Source organism: Meles meles, chromosome 2 (assembly GCF_922984935.1).
Source record: "Meles meles chromosome 2, mMelMel3.1 paternal haplotype, whole genome shotgun sequence".
NCBI classification, from domain to species: domain Eukaryota; kingdom Metazoa; phylum Chordata; class Mammalia; order Carnivora; family Mustelidae; genus Meles; species Meles meles.
In genome coordinates, this window is record NC_060067.1 from 58,665,476 (window position 1) to 58,687,416 (window position 21,941).

Sequence of the window (21,941 nt, forward strand, 5' to 3'; positions counted from 1 at the left end):
GTGATGAATCACTAAATTTTACACTTGAAACCAATCTTATACTGTATGTTAAAAAACTGGAATTTATATAAAAGCTTGAAAGAAAAAAAAAAAGGGTAGGTATGTAAAGCTGCATAGGCTGAGAGGATGTTAAGAATTAAATGTAAGGGAGGAGGTTCCAAATTGAGTGGAGAAAGGTAATAAGCCACATTTCTGAGAAGAGAGTCAACTTTATAGAAATGATATTTGAAGGTTCTCTGTAATATCATTGAAGACAACTGCAGAGAGAAGTGATGAGGTAGCTCCTTGATAAACTTACAAGGAAGTGATGGAACATGAAAGGAGTGGTAAGAAAAGTGTAAGAGAAGCTGAAATATTATTGCCAATACAGTGCCAAAGCAAAATGTAATAAAAGAAAAAAAAAAAAAAGAAGCCATGCAGTAACAGTGTGAGATGTTAAGATAATCATTTTAAAAACATGTTCAAGGACATACACGATCTTTGAAGGTAAGCAATTTTAGGAAAGTTGGATGGAATTCATGCTACATGTACAGTTTTATAAATATATCAAAAGATGACTCTTTAGAAGTTTATTAGAAAAAGGTAAAAAAGAAAATAAGGATGCAGAGAAACTGTTCTTCTTTCAAGATGGAATGAAAGTTGTTTTTTTTTTTTTGGATGAGGAGACAATGCATAGAATCTATAGCATGTGCCTTAACAAACACAAGTAATATTCAACATTAAAATGTTACCAATACATCATCTTAAAATAACATGACACATAATGATACAAGTGATATAAACAAAGACAGTGTGAAATGTGATGGCTTGCAGAAGAAAACTGGGGTTGGGATGTGAAGGAAGGGTGTTATATGCTTGTGAACTGTAGGCAGCTGGACACTGCAAGTAAGAATTTAAAGTTTTTAAGCACCAAAAATAGGGAGGAAGATCCTATTTGTATAGGAATAAGGAATTATTATACAGATTCAAATTCAATTTAAATAAGATGTTCTGAAAGATGTCCACGTTCACTGAGTAACTTTGTGAATATTAATTTAACTTTTCCAATACCTTTGCTATCAGAAATAAGGACCAATGTAAAACAAAAGTCAACAGTAGTGTGATTAACAGAAAGAAAGCCCTTCAAAAGTATTTTAATCAAACTATTTAACAAAATAAAGCTTATCAAGATCCATTACAAATAATATTGTGCATAAGTGGTTCAACTTCTAAAGTTGGAATTTAATAAATCTATATTTTAAAAGGAATAAATTGAGACAGAAAACATGCATATTAGCTAGTTTTTAACAGAAAAATTACAAATTCAAATTTTATACTTATTTCAGACATGTCAATACATTTGAAACTATTTCACTTTAAAGTGCCCTAACACACATGTGAATTTAGCAATTCCATGAATATAATAAACAGTCTTTCTAACAGACTTTTATCTTGAGCAAAATTATAGATCATAAATATTTAGGTTCTAAATAGAAATACTAAATGCAGTGACAAAGGAAATCACTACATAAGAGAGGTGACCCAAAAAGGTTTAAACTTTTTGTGTTAACTATAATTCTATAAGCATATTCATAATATAACTATTTTAACAATTCTATATTACTAACGATAATAGTTTTAACTATAATAAATTAATGAAATAACTATCAAAAATCTATAATGTATATCTAAAATCTAGTAATCAAAGCTCAGTCAAACAAAGGATGTGTAATGGAAAGTCTAAGAAACATCATACTCTGGCCATACTAACAAGAATTTTCATTGCTAGGGGCACCTGGGTGGTTCAGTCGGTTTGTCTCAGGTCATGATCCCAGAGTCCTGGGATCCAGCCCAGCATCTGGCTCCCTGCTCAGTGGGGAACCTACTTCTTTCTCTCCCTCTGACATTGCCCCTGCTTATGCTCTCTACCTCTCTGTCAAATAAATAAATAAATAAATAAATAAATAAATAAATATCTTAAAAGGAAGTTTTTTCAGGGTGCTTGGGAGGCTCACACTTAGTCAGTTAAGAATCTGCCTTCAGCTCAGGTCATGATCCTAGGACCCTGGCATTGAGTCCTACATGAGGCTCCTTGCTCAGTGGGGAGCCTGCTTTCCCCTCCTCCCACTTGCCTGTTGCTCACCCTCGCTCTCCTGGACAAATACATAAATAAAATCGTTAAAAATTTTTTTTCATGACCACTTTCAAGAAGCCATAAAAACTATGGAATTGAGTAGTATTTAAAAGAGAAGTTAACTGGGTATATATCAACAAAAATATCACTTTTTATCTTGCCAATTATCTTTCCCTATAACCTGAATTAATATGACTATAAAAGGAGAACCACTAAATAATGACATCTTTCATGTGTAGTACAGTTTAAACATGCTTTGTAAGAATGATACACCAAATATTTAGTGCCTGAAAATGACTGGCAATAAAGATAAAGTTATATATGTGGGGAGAAATAAAATTTGATTGTAAAATTATATGGACTAAAATACAGGTTTTCAACCAAAATTAAAGTACCTTTCTCTTTTTTTTTTTTTTGCACTGAAACTAAGGATGTATTTTCAGGTTTTTATACTTCAAAAGACTAAAGTGGAATGATAATGAAAACAGTATAGAATTTGTGGGAGGCAGCAAAAGCTATATACTTAGAGGAAAATTTCCTTACTTAGAGAAAAAGCTATAGTTTTAAATGCATATTAGAAAAGAAGAAATGCTTAGAAAATCCTAGTTTTTGCCACGAAAAGACAGGAAAAGAATAGCAAATTAAATACAAAGAGAGTAGGATGAAGGAAATAAAAAACTATAATCAAATGACATATAAAATACAGACTAAGATGAAAGCAAATCAAAAAAGCCAAAGATGGCTCTTCAAAAACTTATAAAATTGACATACCTCTAAGCAAAGTTTATCAAGAAAAAAAAAAGAAAACTCAATTTACCAATACTAAGTATGGAAAAAGGGACATCAACCAACACAGAGCCTATGTACATAAAAGGCTACATTTCCTAACTAGTTTGCAGGAACATTACAAGAAAAGAATACTATCAACATCCCTTAGGAACACAGGAGGCAGAAATCCTAAAGAAAATACTGGCATATTGAATCTAGAAATACACACAAATGGAAAAACACATCATGATTGAATGAAGTTCAACCCCAGGAATATAAGATTGATTGAGTCAGTAAAGTGTACCACTCTTCATCTTGGTGTTGGGAACTTGAGCCCAACGTTCGATGTAGAGCTTACTAAATAAACAAATACATGTTAAGATATATAAATAAAAGTATACTGATATAAGATTAAAATTCTGCTTTGCTGGTTTGCACTTGATATAAAAATATAAGCAAAAAAAGAAAATAAATTACTGTAATTCACATTAAGAAATGGAAACGGAATTATCACACAATCATTTCCACGGATGTCAGAAATGCATCTGATAAAGTTCAACAGCTATTCATGATTAAAAATGCTCAGCATATTAGGAATAGGCATGAATTTCCACAATCTGATAAAGGGCATTAAAAACCCAGATAGTTTTCAACGTTTGGAAGAATGTTCATTATTTCTATTCAAATTATACTGGAGGTAGAACTAGTGGAGTAAATGAGAGAAACAAAGTGTCAAATACAAGGAAAAAATAAAACTGTTTTTGCTAAGAACATGATTTTATATGAAAAATTCAAAAGACTCAAACTACTAGAAATAAGTGCATTTAGCTAGGGGACAAATACAAAGTCAACTTATTTCTAGATGATAGTACTAACTGGGAAAAAGTTTAAAATAATGCCATTACCTATGTCATCAAAACTCATCAAATCCTAGGAATGAATTAAACGAGAGATGCAAGATCTTTACACTGAAAACAAAAATACGCAAGAAATTCTACAAGACTAAATACAGAAGAATCAACATGTGAGATGTACATTCTCTCCAAATTATCTATGAATTTAATACAAGTCATTCAAAATCCAAGCACATTTTGTCTTCTAAAAATCTTAAGGAAATTCTGAAATTTATGATAAATCAAAGGATTCAGTTTTAAAAAATCACATAAAAAAATAAAGTCAGAATTATACAACCAGATTTCTAGACTTATCAGTTAGCTATGATTATTAAGAATGTAATACTGATGTTAAAATACACAAACACCTAATTGAAACAAAATAAGAGTCCAGGGAGAGACCCACAAATTTACAGTCACTTAATGTTTTCCAAGGTTGTAAGTGCAGTTGTTCACCATGGAAAGGGATATTTTTTCCAATAAATGGTGATAGACCAATGGAAATCCAGCTGGAGGGGGGGATAAAAAGGAACCGTGATCCCTACTCTTACATTTAAGACTTAAGTGTGAAAGATAAAACAACAAAGTTGCTAGAATTTCTTCATGATGTTTGGGGATAGGCAGATAAGCACTAATGAAAAAAGAAAACTGGACTTCCATCAGAATTAAATTCTTAGCTGCTTATCAAAAGAGAGTAAAGTGAAAAGCAAGCAACTCCTAGAAAGTAGGACAAAATACATAAAGAACTCTCTTAAATGAAATGGACAGAAGACTTGTACTGAAAGAATATAATGGACAGGGTATAAGCATATGAAAAGGTGCTCAACATCACCCTTAGTTATCAGGAAGATGAAATTAGAATAATGAAATGTCACTTTTATGCCTATCAGGATGGGTAAAATAAAAAAGCTTAACAATACAAATTTTGTATACTCGATTTGAGTATAAAACTGGCAAACTAGTTGGTAATTTCTAATAGTTAAACATACCCGCACTCCATTAAGTAGCAATTCCACTCTTGGTTATACATCTAAGAGAAATGACTGCTATGTACACACACACACACACACACACACACACACACACACACAGAGAGAGAGAAAAGAAAAAGGAAATAAAAATGTTTGTGGTAGTTTTTATTTATAACAGGTTCCAAATGGAATCAATTCAAATGTCTGTCCACATTTGGGAAAGAGACAAATTGTGGTATATCTACACAGTGGTTCCATTCACTAATAAAAAATAAATAACTACTGATAGTAATTACTCTTCTATACAATCTTACATCTTACAATTTCCCTTTGAGACTGAAGTCTGTCAGTATTTAAAAACAATTTTTCAAATGTCTTTTTTTTTTTTAAGATTTTATTTATTTGACAGAGAGAGATCACAAGCAGGCAGAGAATCAGGCAGAGAGAGAGGAAGGGAAGCAGGCTCCCTGGTGAGCAGAGAGCCTGATGCAGGGCTCGATCCCAGGACCCTGGGATCATGACCTGAGCCGAAGTCAGAGGCTTTAACCCACTGAGCCACTCAGGCGCCCCAAATGTCTTCTTCTTTTAAAAGAAGAACTGGATATGGTTGTTCTGAAGTGTTTTTTTTCTCTAGATAAATAATCTTAAAGGTGAGATTTCCATGCTGTTAAAACCAGGAACAACAGATGCTGATTAACAAGCCCTACATTCAAAAAAGAATTATAAACTATAATTACAGTTACATTGTTTGAAGGGTTAAAGTTTTTTTGCCCTCCTATTTTTTGAAATCATCTCTTGATCTTGACATCAAACACCTCCATTTATATTCTCTGGCTATTGTTAAGAAAATCTTGACTCAAAATTCTTGACCATACAACAACGTAACAAGAATGAATGGTTATACAGAAATCCTACTTCAGTTATTCTAACTTAAAATGTATATACATCCATATTTGTTTGAAATATGTATGTGCAAATATACATATATTTATAACACATGCATGTATATAAACATGAAAATTAATACAATGTAATACGAGATTAGGTATAACCAAGATGACAGCGAGATTCTAACTAGGAGTTCTTTAAGAGATTTACAAAGAATGTGATAGTTTTAGATAGAAAAAAGTGGAGGATAAAAAAGAGGGGACACTCTTTATAGGTAGAAAACACCTGCTTAAGCTAAAGTACAGAAACATTCCAAGGCCCTATCAAGGTAAAATATAGAAAACTGGAGACATTCTTAACTATGTGCTCAAAAGCCATATTTACAAATGCAAGTAAAATATCTCATAGTAAGTTAGTCACCTAAAATGCACAATAAAACATTTTAAAGGTAAAATAGTTACAATAAAGATTATAAAGGAAGTAATAAGAGATGAATGAGAAATGAAGGAGATGAAAAAAAAATAAATGAAGATTGCCTAGTCACTGATAATGAAAGAGTCTAAGATGGCTTCCAAGGTTACCAGGGCTCTTTTATCAGGTAACCAAAATCCTTAGAGTAAGAAACACAGCCACTACCATACACACAGCTTTCCAATATGAGTCTTGTTTGCTATGGATAATTAAGATTCAAGTTACTCATTTCAAAATATTTTAATAAAGTGGATTAGAGAATTGAAACTTCTCTATATTCCCATTAAAAATGTTTATTCCATCCAATAATAAAAGTTACATGATGAGCATCCTAAACTGAAGATGGGGCAATGAGCAGGCTGCTTGCATGACAGGCTGTCATGGATGGCCCTAACACCTGCTTTCCTGTTGTTAGGCAGGTATGTACTACACACACACCTGTAGTCGGAGGGGTTTGTAAGCAATTACTAACTTTACTTTGGTGGCTATGTTAATTGCCCAAATCACAGCTATAGTGACTTCTCAGATTTTGACCTTATTTTGGAAGCTCAGACTAAAAAAATTTCTCACACATCCAAAGGGGGAGCCAAGAAAGGAAAACATTTATACAAAGTTAGGCAATTTACAATTTGAATCTAATCATAGTTCTTTGATCTCAATATGTTATCCTGTACTTTCATTTACAAACTGTTATTCTAAAAATAAAAAAAACTATATAAATTAAGGACGAATATGAATATTCTTCCCATCTTCTAAGATCCTAGCAGTTACTCTATTGGGGTAGAAAAATCTACCAATGTGATGGCATGATTTTTATTTAGTATGAAAGAATCAAAGAAAACCTATTAAAAAACAGAGCCAGATCCAACACTGAACTCTCTCAAGCACCACCTGTTTAATCAGATAGAATCACTGAGAAGGCATGCTTTTCCCAAAGAACTGAGGAAGAAGCTATAAAAAAGATTTTGCCCCAATAACAGGCAGACAGGATGGATAAGACATTTAATTTTAATAATCAATTATAGCCTAGTATGTCTCTGTAAATTACTTTCTAGATATATTTGACAAGTTCACCTGTGAAAGTGAAATTTTTTTTTTTTTTTTAAAGATACTGATATGGCTGGGTATAGGTGTAGAGCAGGTAGTTGGCCCCTTCAGGGAGGAGAGGTAAGCAAATTTTTTCTGTAAAAGGACAGATAGTAAATATTTTAGACTTTGTAGGCCACACTGTTGTATATACTGTTGTAACTACTAAACCCTGCCATCACTGTAGCTCCAAAGCAACCAGACAAAAAGTGAATGGGCATCTCTGTGTTCTAATGAAACACTGTTTATAGTTTAGAAGTTAGCCTATAGGCCACAAGTTTACTAACCTCTGTCTTACAGTAGTACTCTGGCTTTTTTTTTTTTTTTTCCCATGCTTTGGGGATTTTACCCATTCTCTGACAGGTATCCAAAGTATTTATCAAAGATAAAGAATTTCAGCCTTGATTTCATCATAAAAGGATTTGATAGTGGTGATATTTAGGGGGCATACCCCTATTCTGACTACTTCACAAGACTTCAAACAAATTTGAATCAAATCTAACCAAATCAGAAAACCCTGGATCAACTTTAAAGCAATATATGGTGTAATGTATTATTAATAATTCCTTATTTATTACAGTGCATAAATATGAATGGCTACATAGTATAAATACATCCAAACTCTCTAATTGAACTTCCATAATTTCATTCCCTTTTAAAATCATTTCTCCTATTTCATTCCCCATACAATCTATTAACTCAAGCTTTGGGATTACCTGCTAGAACAGACTGGATTGTGATGCTTAGCCCTATCAACTAAAATAGGCTCTATTTCTATTACTTAAAATATCCTATATATTTTTATTCCTTTGGGAGCACAGTAGCCCTTGAATCCTTTACTACAGGGATAGATTGCAATGTAAAAATATTTGAAATGTAGAGACAGAATTTAAATTACATTTCATACCTCCCTTCACACTCCCACCTTAATCCAACCCCAGATCAGTGTGTCTACTCTTTGAATAGAATGGAAGAAATGTTGGACAAGAAATACAAAAGACGGGGCGCCTGGGTGGCTCAGTCGTTAAGTGTCTGCCTTCGGCTCAGGCCCCAGCCCCTCATTGGGCTCTCCCCTCGGTGGGAAGCCCGCTTCTCTCTCTCCCACTCCCCTTGCTTGTGTTCCCTTTCTCTCTGTGTCTCTGTCAAATAAATAAATAAAAAATCTTAAAAAAAAAAAAAAAGAAATACAAAAGACAGTTTTCCATATATTAAAGTCAGCTCCCCATGAGTCTTCCTTCTTCCTAATCCTGGTCCCCAGGCAGCTCTGGAGTAGAACTTTTTATGGCTCCCAGAGTATAGAGATACATAGGACTTGGGGGCAGGTCCCAAATGAAAAACAGAGAAAGAAATATTTGCTCTTTCTTAATTACTTCCAATATAATTAAATTTTGACTATTCCTAAAGTATATTTTATATATATATATATATATATATTTTTTTTTAAAGATTTATTTATTTGACAGAATAGAGATTACAAGTAGGCAGAGAGGCAGGCAGAGAGAGAGAGAGGAGGAAGCAGGCTCCCCGCTAAGCAGAGAGCCCGACGTGGGGCTCAATCCCAGGACCCTGGGATCATGACCTGAGCTGAAGGCAGAGGCTTTAACCCGCTGAGCCACCCAGGCGCCCCTATATTTTATATATTAATATCTAGAGCCAGGTTGACTTAAACTTGTTCTTGACATTAAGAAAATTAAAATATACAAAGTCATTTTGGTAGTAATTTGGCTTGACCGCAGTCAAGTGGGAAATCTTTTAAATGAAAACAGCTCCTCTATGCCTGGGTTTAAAGGTGAGTCAAAGGTGCCAAGTAAGAACAAATAGTTCTTCCTAAACTGCTCTACAAAGTCAAAATGCCTTGTGAAAATAATGCTGTTCACCCACCACCGCACCGGTAAAGAGCAATGTCTTATTTTTGATAAGAATTATATTAACTCATTGTGACACAACCCACAGGAGCAGTAGATCTGATATGTATCTGACTTTTTTTTTTAGAAAAGAAAAATGATTAATGATTAACTAATTATTAATACAGTTCCTTTGACGGACCAAATGTTAAACACGAAGCCCATTCAGGGGGGATCTTGGTAGTTAAAAGGTTATCAGTGTGACAATGATACTGTATCTAGCTTAGAAAGGGGAAAAAATGAGTAGAAAACAGGAAGAGAGCCAGGCTACTTCTAGTCCTTTATGAGTCATTCCTTTGGTATGTGTGTGGGATTCTTTCTTTTCTTTTCTTTTTTCTTTCCTTTCTTCCTTCTTTCTTTCTTTTTAATGTTTTATTACTGTGTCGAAGTACTTTCAAATTCAAATTAAAACTTCTCAATAGGTATTTCTAATGGGTATACTTTTCATCTGGCCATCAAAATTGAAATTTTAAAAGCAGATTCTCACTATTCACAGAGGACCAACTAAAAAATTACTAATGCCATATAATCTGAACGGAAAATTCAGGCATTACCCCTTCTTAAGTCAAGTAAGTGTGACGACTATCAGTTCTATCCTAAAGAAAGCTTCTCCAGAAGCCTTAAAACCATGTGAGTCGGGGCGCCTGGGTGGCTCAGCGGGTTAAAGCCTCTGCCTTCAGCTCAGGTCATGATCCCAGGGTCCTGGGATTGAGCCCCGCATCGGGCTCTCTGCTTGGCTGGGAGCCTGCTTCCTCCTCTCTCTCTCTGCCTGCCTCTCTGCCTACTTGTAATCTCTATCTGTCAAATAAATAAATCTTTAAAAAAAAACAAAACAAAACAAAACAAAAAAACCATGTGAGTCCTTTTTTTTTTTCCAAAGCTGGCAAGGAACTCTGAAGTGAGGAAATCTTTATATTTCTATCCTCTGCCAGCCATAAAGAATAGTAGTAAGTTCTTATCTGAGAGCAGAAAACTTTGCTTTTTCTTAGTATCATAATCATAGTCTATAATTACTGAATTGAGATAAAAGAAGATAAACAACAACATGACTTCTGATACTGTGCTCTTAAGAACTTCCTAGATCATAATATTTATGCTAGAGTATACCACATTAGATTAAACATAAATTACTAAGGTTAAAAGATGATAAGTGTATAGAAGGAAAAGACCCTTAATTAAATTGCTCTAGAGTTTCAAAAATACCTAAAAATCACAGCTTGATAAGTGGATTTTTTTCCAAAAGAACTGAAGCTCCATATTAAAATAGCACACTGAAATAAGACAGTCGTAGATATGAAAATAGGTATTAAAATTATAAACTTTCCACCTCTTCTCAGTTGCTAACAACCTTTAAAAGGTAATTTAGCTTTAGTTTTCTGAGTTTTGAGTTTCTATATCCTGTAATATTTGTTAGAAAACTAAAGAACCAAGAGATTCAGTGAAGCATTTGAAGAAACCAGAGTCCAAAAATGAAGTTAAATTCAGACAACGTAAAATACAAAACTGGACATAGTACTTAAGAATATATAATACGGGCGCCTGGGTGTCTCAGTCCTTAAGCATCTGCCTGTGGCTCTGGTCATGATCCCAGAGTCTTGGGATCCAGCCCGCAGTCTGGATCCCTGCTCAGAGGAAAGCCTGTTTCTCCCCCTCCCACTCCGCCTGCTTCTGTTCCCTCTCTCACTGTGTCTCTCTGTGTCATATAAATAAGTAAAATCTTTATAAAAAAAAAGAACATACAATATTCATTTCTGTCATCAGTGGTAGCAGAAAGTTTTAGCTTGCTTTCAAAGTGCACATACTCATGACTACGTGAAAAGAAACTGAAGCACTGGCACATATTTATAAAATTTATCAAAAGGCATTATTACAACTGTCTATCCTCCATGGCTTAAGGGAGATTTTAGGGGTCAAGGAAAATCCTTTTTTATTCACTTTGGTACTTACAGCAGCTATTTAAATATCATGATTATTGCAAAGTTAGAGGATAATCTAGTGGTATAAAATTACTTTTGCTTCTTCTCATCCCATCTATTTTGCTCCCTCCCAATCTGCACATGAGAAAGAAAAGCCAAGTTTAAAACACAGAACATGTCAGCTGCTATCCGAAGAGGTTTAGTGGTCTATTCTCTCACAGTCATCGTTTTGTTGTTAAGATAGCAAGAACCCAGAGCGGAAGATGGTGCAGGAGAGATAGACAGATAGAGAGAGAGAGAGAGAGAGAGAGAGAGAGTGTGTGTGTGTGTGTGTGTGAGAATGAGTGTGTGAATGTGCCTACATGGTGTAGCGAGAGGGAGAAGGAAAGCATTATATTCTTAGAAGACACAGAGAAATATTAGCAACATGATTTCTATACAACAGTGTTAACAGCAGCTTGTTTTGTATGTACTTTTAACTGGGTCAGACATAAAACTAATTAACTAGAGTTATAAATTATGTACCAAAGACAACCAGTTATAGATTTAGAGAGTGGAAAAATCATACTGCATTGTCACCTTCAATAGTATTTATTAAAGATATTTCTTAGACAAACTATAAATAGTAGATTTTAAAAGATACAAAAATTACTTAAACAGTTAAAATCTGGGCAGTTTAAAAGGAAGACATTTATTAAATAACCGTATTAGTATGAAAATGTGCTTTTAAAGGTTAAGATACTTAGGATTCAAAACTTTGACACGTGCGCAAATCAAAATGTAACTTTTCTGTGAGTTTTCAGAGAGTGCATAAAAAAACTAGGCTAATTATAGTATTGATCAGTAAAACCCAATTAAAAACAGTTATACCATAGCAAACAGAAATGAATTACCTCGTCTTCGCCCATAACTCCTTGCTGCATGTAAACAAAGGACAAATTGTAAAATGTCAGAACTAAAAACAAGCCCACCCATACAAATATTTGTGATCTGAAAAGCTAAGTGGGCATCTTGTAATCAGTGCGACTTTGTTTTAAGAGCTAGGACAATGTCACTGTATAATATCTGTATGGTGTTTTATGATTTACAAAGCATATATATATATATAAAACTGTACAAAAATAAATTAACAGGAAATAAATCATTTATTTTCATGCTCAAATTCATTAATATTTCTTTCATTTGATCAGGATAGTAATATGTAACACCTTAAGTTAAATGGTATCCCAAATAATGAATGGAAACAATCAGAATTAATTCCTTATTTTCCTAATTATAAAGAATGATATAGCAGATACAGTCCAACAAATAGCTATTCAAACCTAATTCACATTATACCAAACCTGTGTGAAGAAAGTATTGAAGACACAGAAGAATGAGAAGCTATAACAATGTTAAACTGATACTGTAAAGCCTACAGAGCTTAGATAGAATGTAAAGAAATCAATCCATGTTCAAACTTGCTTAGTTGAAGAAATGACTAATGATACACTACAGCTAACAATGCTCTCAAATCCTTTTGGTACATTTTATAATTGCTAAGTGTTTATATCTCTATCCCTGAGGTAAGAGGGATTCAGCCACAAATTATTATTATTATCATCACAGAATAGCACATTTGTTAAATACCATAAAAGTATAAAGCAGAAAGGCATTTCAATCTACATTATTAGCAATTCACATAATTCCTTAGGGGAAAAATACTGCAATTTATTCTCCATAAGAACTACCAGTTTGATAAAATCCACAACATATTTTTAAATTACTCCTTCCCCCCAAAATCTGAGTATACAATGAGTATTTTTACTCTAGAATCGGGGTAATCAAAGCAGTAAACCAAAATAAAAAATGACTATTAAAATTCAGGTCTTAACCCAAGTTTCATGAATTTTTTAGGCTTGGGAAACTTACTTTCTGAATAAATCTACAATCAAAATATATATTGAAAGTCATGAGAAATATAGTTTCCTCCAAGGTATAAAGCAAAGATCAAGAGAAAACACTTCACATTAAATACATTCTATTCATAACTTTTACAAAATATAAGCCTTTAACACAATGAAGTATGTCCACAGGTGAGAATATAGCATTAATTCCCCTATAGTAACAGTGGGAAAACAAACTTGTCAATCCTTAGTCATTTACACTTCAAGAAATAAGTCAAATACAAGGCTTACATCCGTCTTTTGTTAAAAAAACAAACAAAAAAAACCCCCCACTTCATTTGCATCTCCTCTCTCTCTCTCTCTCTCTCGTTCTTATTTAGCTAGAACTACTGTAGATATAACCTTTTTGGGAGCTCCAATTACTTCACAGCCTAGCAGGTTGACTGACCTAGACATTAGTTTATATGTAAGCTTACCTGTGTGTTAATGTATAAATACAGCTTATTTACTGTATCATACAAGTAATATGTTACTTGTATATATTATTTATAGCTTATCTAACCTATATATTAGTTTAGGGTAAGGGTAGGGGTGGAAGTAACATTTTTGCTGTGGAAGTCTTCTAAGACTTTAAAAGCCTTAAAAATATCAGGGTCTCAAAGAGATGCGAGACCGACTGTGGAAAATCTAATAGCAATTTTTTTTTTTTTTTTTTTTTTTTTTTTTTTTTTTTTTTTTCCCCTCATTTTATTTATTTTTTCAGCGTAACAGTATTCATTCTTTTTGCACAACACCCAGTGCTCCATGCAAAACGTGCCCTCCCCATTACCCACCACCTGTTCCCCCAACCTCCCACCCCTGACCCTTCAAAACCCTCAGGTTGCCCCAACCTCCCACCCCTGACCCTTCAAAACCCTCAGGTTGTTTTTCAGAGTCCATAGTCTCTTATGGACATTGGGGAGGGGAAGCGAACCAAATCTAATAGCAATTTTAAAAGCAGTAATAAGACCAGAACACAGAAGAATCAATTCACTCTCAAGTCTTGACAGTTGCATTAAGTGTTGAAATGGTCAACAGGCCCCAAACAGTCACAGCACCGGTCTGAGGAGTCGGGCTTCCTACTTATCTCTAGGCATGATGTAAATGGTATTAATCCAGTATAAATTTGCTTAATGGGATTTCATTCATGGGTATAAAAGGTGGATCATTTATAAAGCAAATAAAACTATTCCCATCAAGTTTAAAGTCAAATTATGAATTGTAATGAAGTCATAATGCGGCAAGTAATTCTTGACCTATTGAAAAAATTAAAGACCTCATAACCAGTTTATACTCTTAGTAACTGTTATATTCTTTGCTGAGGCTATTCAATACTAAAATAGTCAAAAAATGTACAAATGCTCATAACATCTTAGGTTTCATCTCATTCCTATGCTTGAAACACATTATTTAGAAAACTCCTCTGACTATCTCATACCTGAGGAATTTTAGAATCCTGTAAAGAGCTATTCTACTTATTTTTTGGACAACTCTCAAATTCCAAATCTCTACATTACCAAAAATAGACTGACTGAAGATGAAGCCAAACCATGCGGAACATTTCTCATCCCGTCATGGAAATAACCAATCTGCTACCATTACACTAAACAATGGTGTGTATACTCACTTTCCTACCAGTGTTCTTATGGAAATTTCTGGAGTATGTTCCTCTATAACTCTGATTCATCATTAAGAAAGGCCTCCAGTAAGAAAAGAAAATCATTAACTTATTATGTTTTAATTAAAGACTTCTTTATTTTTTTTAAGATTTTATTTATTTATTTGACAGAGAAAGAGAGATCACAAGTAGGCAAAGAGGCATGTAGAGAGAGAGGGGGAATCAGGCTCCCCACTGAGCACAGAGCACAATGCGGGACTCTACCCCAGGACCCTGAGATCATGACCTGAGCTGAAGGTAGAGGCTTAACCCTCTGAGTCACCCAGGCACCCCAAAGAAGACTGCTTTAAACAATACGCCCCTCCAAACTCAATTTAGAATATGACTAAGAAAAAAAATGAAGCCATTTTTGTGTAAAAACTGTATTTAGAATATTAAATTTCAGGTACCTAAGTTTTATAAAGCATTTTATAAAAGTACAACTCACTCAAAAGGAATTGGCTATTAAACAAGCATATATAAATATATATATGTGTGTATACATATATATGATGTTAGATTATATGTATTTTTCTTCATGGAGATAATAAGAAGGCTGTGGAAAAAAATCTTTTCCATACAAGTGACTTTACAATTAATTTGGTCCTGGGTTATCAATAATCTTATTTAGGTTCTAACCTATAAAAAAGAAATAGGAGGATTCTGACATCCTTTTTGGCATCTTTGTGTCCTTGTATATTGCCTCTTAGCTACAGCTGTGGTACATGAATTACTGCAGATGGAGGAAGAGATGGGTAAACATACTAAATTAGCTGGAAATATTTAGGTTAAAGTTCTCTTGGTGTGAAACTGAAGAAATTCTTATTTCTTGCCCTATGAAGCCAAACCAGGGAGAGAAATACACCCCAAATCATAGTCCTTTTCAAAATCCAAAATAAATCTGTTATCTAGTCCACTTATTTCCATCAGCGTAAAAAAGAATTGATTATGTACTCAAGTTTCCTATTATGTTTATGACTTAATACAGTACATTTAGAATATCTGCCCTCAGAAACACAATTTCATTTCTGAGTAAATTTTCTTAGTTAAAAGATAAACAAAACTTCTTTCCTCCCAAAAAGTAAGCAAGCTCTTGATTACAAACATGGCTGTATGTGGTTAATCACAGCAAATTTAAATTTCAAACTAACTTGCATCACCCCATACTTCTGCTGTTCTTCTTTTGAAAAACTGTGTGTTCTAATAAACATATAAGCTATTTTTCCTTGGGATAGGGTGAGAGGAAACACAACATGATACAAATAGAAAGAAATACTCGAATGAGAGATCATTTTTAATTGGTCCTCACCACTATGAAAAACAGGGTGGTTTTTTTATTTTGTTCTTATTGATAATAAAATACATGAGACTTATACACTTACATATATAAACACTCAGGCTATCATTCTAACTTCAGATAGTATTTAACTTTTATTTTTTAGACAGTCTACCCATTCCTATACAATGTGACTTCCCTAAAATGCTTCTGGGTGTTAAATTTGGACTCTTCTACAATATTATTCAACAGTGGTGGTCTCCACCAGTCAATTCAACTTGATTTCTAGTTAGACTGAGGAACATGATGTGTTCAGGAGCCTACCTGCAGTTATATTTCTACAGCATTTTTTACTGTTAATTTTTTTTTCTACACAACTTCATGAGACACATAGATGTGGGATTATACCTCTTTTTCTCTAAGTTAACAGAGGCTCAAAAGTTTTACCTAGTCTGACCTACTTCATCACGTTTACCCCATTACCTGTTTATTTCTTAAAGAAATATTTCAAAGTTTAACTGTAATGTCAATTGGCCAGGAAGACAGAATCATGAAGCTTTACATTTGCCTTATCTGCATAACAACTGTACTACTATTTATGTATTATTCTTTATTAAATGGACTGAAGCCTAGCACCTAGTAATAGCTTAGTAATGTCACAGATTTCTGCCAGTTCTGTGTTTTCTAAGGAATGACCTTAAATTGCAGTAGTCATGCATTTATTTTAAATACATATTTGTGTACCACTAAAGTCATCTTGGGTACCATAAGGGACATGTGCACCGTACTTTAGGAAACACTGCCCAAGAGAGTCATTTTGCTTTTGACCCAAATTTTGTTCCTATTATAGCTCCTTCCAAATGGTTCTGGTTTGGCTTCCTTCAATAACATAAAACAAACCTTCTTTGGTCACTATATATAACTTCCTTCACTTGAAAATATTGGTTACATCTTTTAATTTTATATTCTCCAACACTTTCATCATTCAGGGGACATGAATGTATTCTTTCAAAGTCATTTTGTCACCTTTCATCATCACCCACTGCCACAGCTGTTCTAAACACTTTACATGAATGAATTTCTTCACATCTCAAAACAATCCCCCTGATGCAGGAAGCATTTTTATCTACTTCTGACATAACGAACTGAGTTAAACTGAAGTTAGGCAAACTGTCCAAGGTCACATAGCTAGTAATAGCAAAGCTAGATAATATAGTTCCAGAGCCTATAGTACAAACTATGTTTTTTTCTTTCTCTTTAAGTTCAGTTACCCAACATATAGTACATCTTCAGTTTTTGATGGTGTTCAATGATTCATTAGTTGTATATAATACCCAGTGCTCATCAGATCACGGAGCCAACTACTGTTAACTATTGTTAAACCACCATAAAAAAATACTGATCTATAATTTATTATCAAATATTGATTTTCAAAGTCAATAATATTTGCTATGCTTATTGGTTAAGTAATACAACTTAAACAATTGCTAATAGTGATTTTCAATCTGTGAACATATTAAAAAATAATAATTTAAAAAGTCTATGTATTGAGATGCTATAATATCTGTCATTAATAATATTTAATAATAACTTAGTGAGGGCTTGGTATTGATATCACTTAATTCCCATATTTCCTAGGGAGATAATATGCTATGAATATAGTTAAATTACAAGAATTAAAAGCAGCTCAAGGAAAATTTCCCCTTACTATTTATTGCCATTTGGCTATTTCTCTCTTCAAAAACTTAGATGTCTATCAAAAAATTACTTAATTCGTTAATATTCAAATACCTCCTTACCCTATATATATACCCAATTTCCTGCTTCCTGCTTCCCCCTTAACAATGATCCCAAATGAGCAAAATACTTTTTTTTTTCTCTTGGATCAAACTATCCTTACTGACCTAAACACATTTTGATGTCCTAGTTTCATTATCTTTTCTCTCCCCTAGTCCCTTGCCAGAAAAAGTTCAGAATATCCAGGACAGCTTACTGTATCGAGTATGTAATGTGGCCCCAGAGTGGCAGGCTATGAAGAGTGCTCACATAATGAAAAAACCAGATTTGTCCACAGGATTCAACTCCTGCCTAAAATAAAATATTCTTGTGTCTACTATGTGATGAAAGACTTCTAACCTAACATCTAGGCTATTTAAGAAGGCTTTTCTCAAGTGACAGAATCAATTAATTTAATAATATTTAGTGTAACCATGGGGCACCTCAGTTAGGTGTCTGGCTCTTGGTTTTAGCTCAGGTCGTGATCTCAGGGCCCTGGGATGAGCCCTGGATAGTGCTCCTGCTCAGCAGGGGGTCTGCTTGTCCCTCTCCCTCTGCCCTCCCCCCACCCCCCACAGCTCATGCTCTCTCTCTCAGAGGTAAATAAATAAAATCTTTAAAATAATAATAATAATAATAATAATAATAATAATGTTATTATTATTAGTGTAGCCAAAAGTGTAAGTTGTAAAAATAGTGCAGCTTCTAAGTTCTTTGCTTATATACATATATACATATATATACATATAACTGATGTATTCTATTGTGGTTACGATATACTTCTGAATTGTCCTAGTGTACTATGCATAAAGAAATTCAGAACATCTGTGAATGATCTAACAAACTGTCTCATACAATAGCACCTTCCTTCACATGGATCTTGACAGAGTATGAGAAATATACATATTCTATTTTTTCCACTGAATTGCTTTTTTTTAAAAGTTATAATAGAAATGTGAATGATCTTTATCACATAGACTATCCCAAAAGAAAATTATTTAAGGAAGTCAGGATAAACATATAGTTTATTGTTACCTAAACCCATCATTACTTTATGAATCATGTCATGAAGATTAAAAATTACAACCCATTTTCAGTTTGCAAATTCAATTTCAACACTATAAGTTTTCGTAACAGATTTAGAGACCAGCTACTGAAATGGCATGTTTTTTTTTTTTAATTCCATGGTAGAAAGAAGTTGACTGAAGAAGTACTGGAATGCAATTTCTAGTATCTTTCTGGTCAAAGTCTATGTAAGTACTATAATTCATTGAATTCATGCATGTGGCCTGCTAGACTGTTGAAAGGTTTAGACCAGACATGGCTTTAGCCTAGAAAGCACAGTCAGGCCTCAGGGTGAGAACCTTGACAACTCAACCTCTAACCATTCTTTAAGATCCTAACATATAACCCAGTGCTTAGACTAAGCTGGCATGTGGTGGGCAATGCAGTATGTAACAATCCAATTTTAAATGAACCAATCAATCACATCACCAGACACATTGCTTCTTCAGCTTTTCTCTCATTCCAAAATCATATCTCCTTTGACAATCTCCCAGGTAGCCTGGACTTTATTTCCCCTTTCCTGTCACTATAGTCTTCACTTAGTATTAGTTCACACAGTTGAGCTTTACACTGGCCTTTTTTTTTTAGACTTTGTTCCCTAACTTCACTGCCATCTGTTCTCAACAAAGCTTTAGTTAAAATAGAAGAGCCAAGCCATTCTAATTATATAATTATGTATTTTAAAGTACTATCTCTACTCTTCCTTCTTCCTACTTCCCTCTCTTTATCCACCCTCTTATTTAAAAATACCTTTGTGAAGGATATTTTCATTCTCCTTGTCTACTCCCACAGTCACGGATGTGCTAAGTACTGTGACTCTGAATACAGTGTTTGTCCAACAGAAAGAAAACAAACTTTAATGAAACTTTATTTATCCTGTTTCTAACTCTGGTGAAGTTCATGATGTAAACTTTCTTGTTAGAATAAATTAAGTCAGTGTGAGCACCATATTTGCAAAGAATCACTAGTATATTCACTCCTTGGTTAACATAAGCACCAGTACTATACTAAGTAATAAGTTCTATGTACTTTGCAAACATCATCTCATTTAATTCTCATAATAAACCCTAAGATTGTTATTCCCATTTCATAGAAGGGAAACTAAGGTTCACCGAAGTTACTGAACAAGGTCTCACCATAAACTAGAAAGCCAGTATTCAGACTCAGGCCTCTCTCCAAAGTCTGTGATCAATGAATCAAATCACGCTGTCACAAATACACTACAATGACTGCTCTGACAGCCAGAAAACATTCAAACTCATAATTCTGCTTTCTGCACAGAAATTTTAGTAGTTATAATTTATTTTTATACTTATAAAATAATTAACTTCTGTGTATGGGGAAGGTATAGAGAACCATGTACTCAATCATATTTGTTTATAAGAGTCAAATTGGAAAAATAAAATTTTTTTTATAAAACTTACCATTTAACATCAACAGATTATCAGTTCCTGGATGTGGATAGCTCAATCGACCTTTAAAAAGACAGGAAAGGAAAGTTTGAAGATTATGGAGCTACTTGATAAAGCAAAAAAAGGCAAGAGGGATAGGGAGGAAATTACTGACCACGTATATTTCTTACATTAAAAAAAAAAAGGAATTTCTTAACTCAAAACATATTAACCCAAATCATTTTTGAAATATGAAAGCAAAACACAAAACACCTAACCTTAGTTCCATCGTAAGAGCACAATGTGACTTAGGAGCAATGCCTAGAGAATAAAACCTATTTGTTTTCTGAGATGTAAAAACGTATCCTAGTCCTCCAAACTTAAAAAAGGATGTAAACATTTTTTAATATTTTCAAAGCTGTTTATAATTCTCTCACAGCTTTGTCCGAAAATAAAATCTGAAGGAATTTATATTCCTAACCAAAAGACAACCAAAATATTAAAAAAATGAGCACCAAAACTCATAACAATTTGTCATTAATTCAGTATGATTTTATATATAGTTGTATTTAAATATGGGTATTTGCGGGCACCTGGGTGGCTCAGTTGGTTAAGCAAATGCTTCGGCTCAGGTCACGATCCCGGGATTTCGGGATCGAGTCCCACATCAGGCTCTCAGCTCCATGGGGATTCGGCTTCTCCCTCTGACCTTCCCCCCTCTCATGCTCTCTCTCACTGTCCCTCTCTCAAATAAATAAATAATAATCTTTAAAAAAATAAATAAGGATGTTTGATGAAAATGTCTTCAACATACTATTACAAGTGACATTGCAAATTTTACCTGTTCAAAGTTTATAACTGATCTAAAAAATTTTAAAAAGGAAAATATTAAAGCTGAAGAGCACAGTAGCCTAGTCTTTCCTTTGAGCCATTCCTCATTCAGGAGTTTTGCACTTAATACATGCAGAAAGGATAGCAGTACTGCAGACTGCTATGGAAAGTAGAAAAGGCAAGTCTGAACATACTACGGGGCTCATTCAGCATTTCAACATCATAGTGCTTGTTTGACTGTATGCCAACATCTAGGATGATCATTATTTTTAGCCCATTAAAATAGAAGACTTTCCTCTAATGCCTGAATCTCTGATGGACTTTTAGAAAGGTCCATCAAAACTATTGAGAAAACAACTAAAATTAAATGTCTGTGCGATGGCACATAGGCAGCTTTCAGCACAGCCCTTTAAAGACTCTGACAGTTTGGGATGCGATGCTGCCAGAATAGTGACCAATAAATATCCGAATGAATCTGACATGATTAATAAGGAGTACAGATTCACTGCATCTACCTCGACCACCTCAGCAAGCACTCTAAACTGTAAGGCCCTGTATTATCCCCAAACATCCCATACAAAATACAGAGTGTCTATTGGGTTTTGTTTAAATTATGAAGCTAAAAAATTCAGTCATCTGCCAATGAAGGAGATAATCCAATTCTGACATTAAAATACACATATTAGACATATATATGTACACATGTATATACACCCATACACACACACACACACTCTTCATCTGGGCTCTAATTAAACTGTGGCAGATTCAGACTCAACGTGGTGAAACAAATGTTACTGTTCTTTAAAAGACAATGGACCACCTCTTACTTACTCCTGAATTTCATGCAGCATAACCTCAGTTAAATTAATAAAGTCGTCATACTCTAAAAACATGCAAATAAGTTTATTGTTGTAATACTTTAGTATGCAGTGAGAAAGAAGGCAGCATGTACAAAAGGTACAAGATACAAAGAGGGAGAAAGCAGACCTTTTCTAAACTGGACTTCA

The 21,941-nt window shown here is 33.9% G+C and overlaps 1 protein-coding gene across 7 annotated transcripts in view; it reads right to left on the reverse strand.

Moving 5' to 3' along the window:
- Positions 1-21,941, reverse strand: part of CPEB2 (cytoplasmic polyadenylation element binding protein 2) — a 68,593-nt gene that overhangs the window by 17,984 nt on the left and 28,668 nt on the right. For 4 of the 7 annotated variants that reach the window (XM_045994769.1, XM_045994758.1, XM_045994755.1 and 1 more), the window contains 2 exons: positions 20,134-20,184; positions 11,904-11,927 (listed from right to left, as the gene is read on the reverse strand). In XM_045994769.1, the coding sequence (XP_045850725.1) occupies positions 11,904-11,927; positions 20,134-20,184 (75 nt within the window). The remainder of the gene's footprint in view (positions 1-11,903; positions 11,928-20,133; positions 20,185-21,941) is intronic. The other 3 variants (XM_045994772.1, XM_045994766.1, XM_045994762.1) reach the window with 1 other exon arrangement.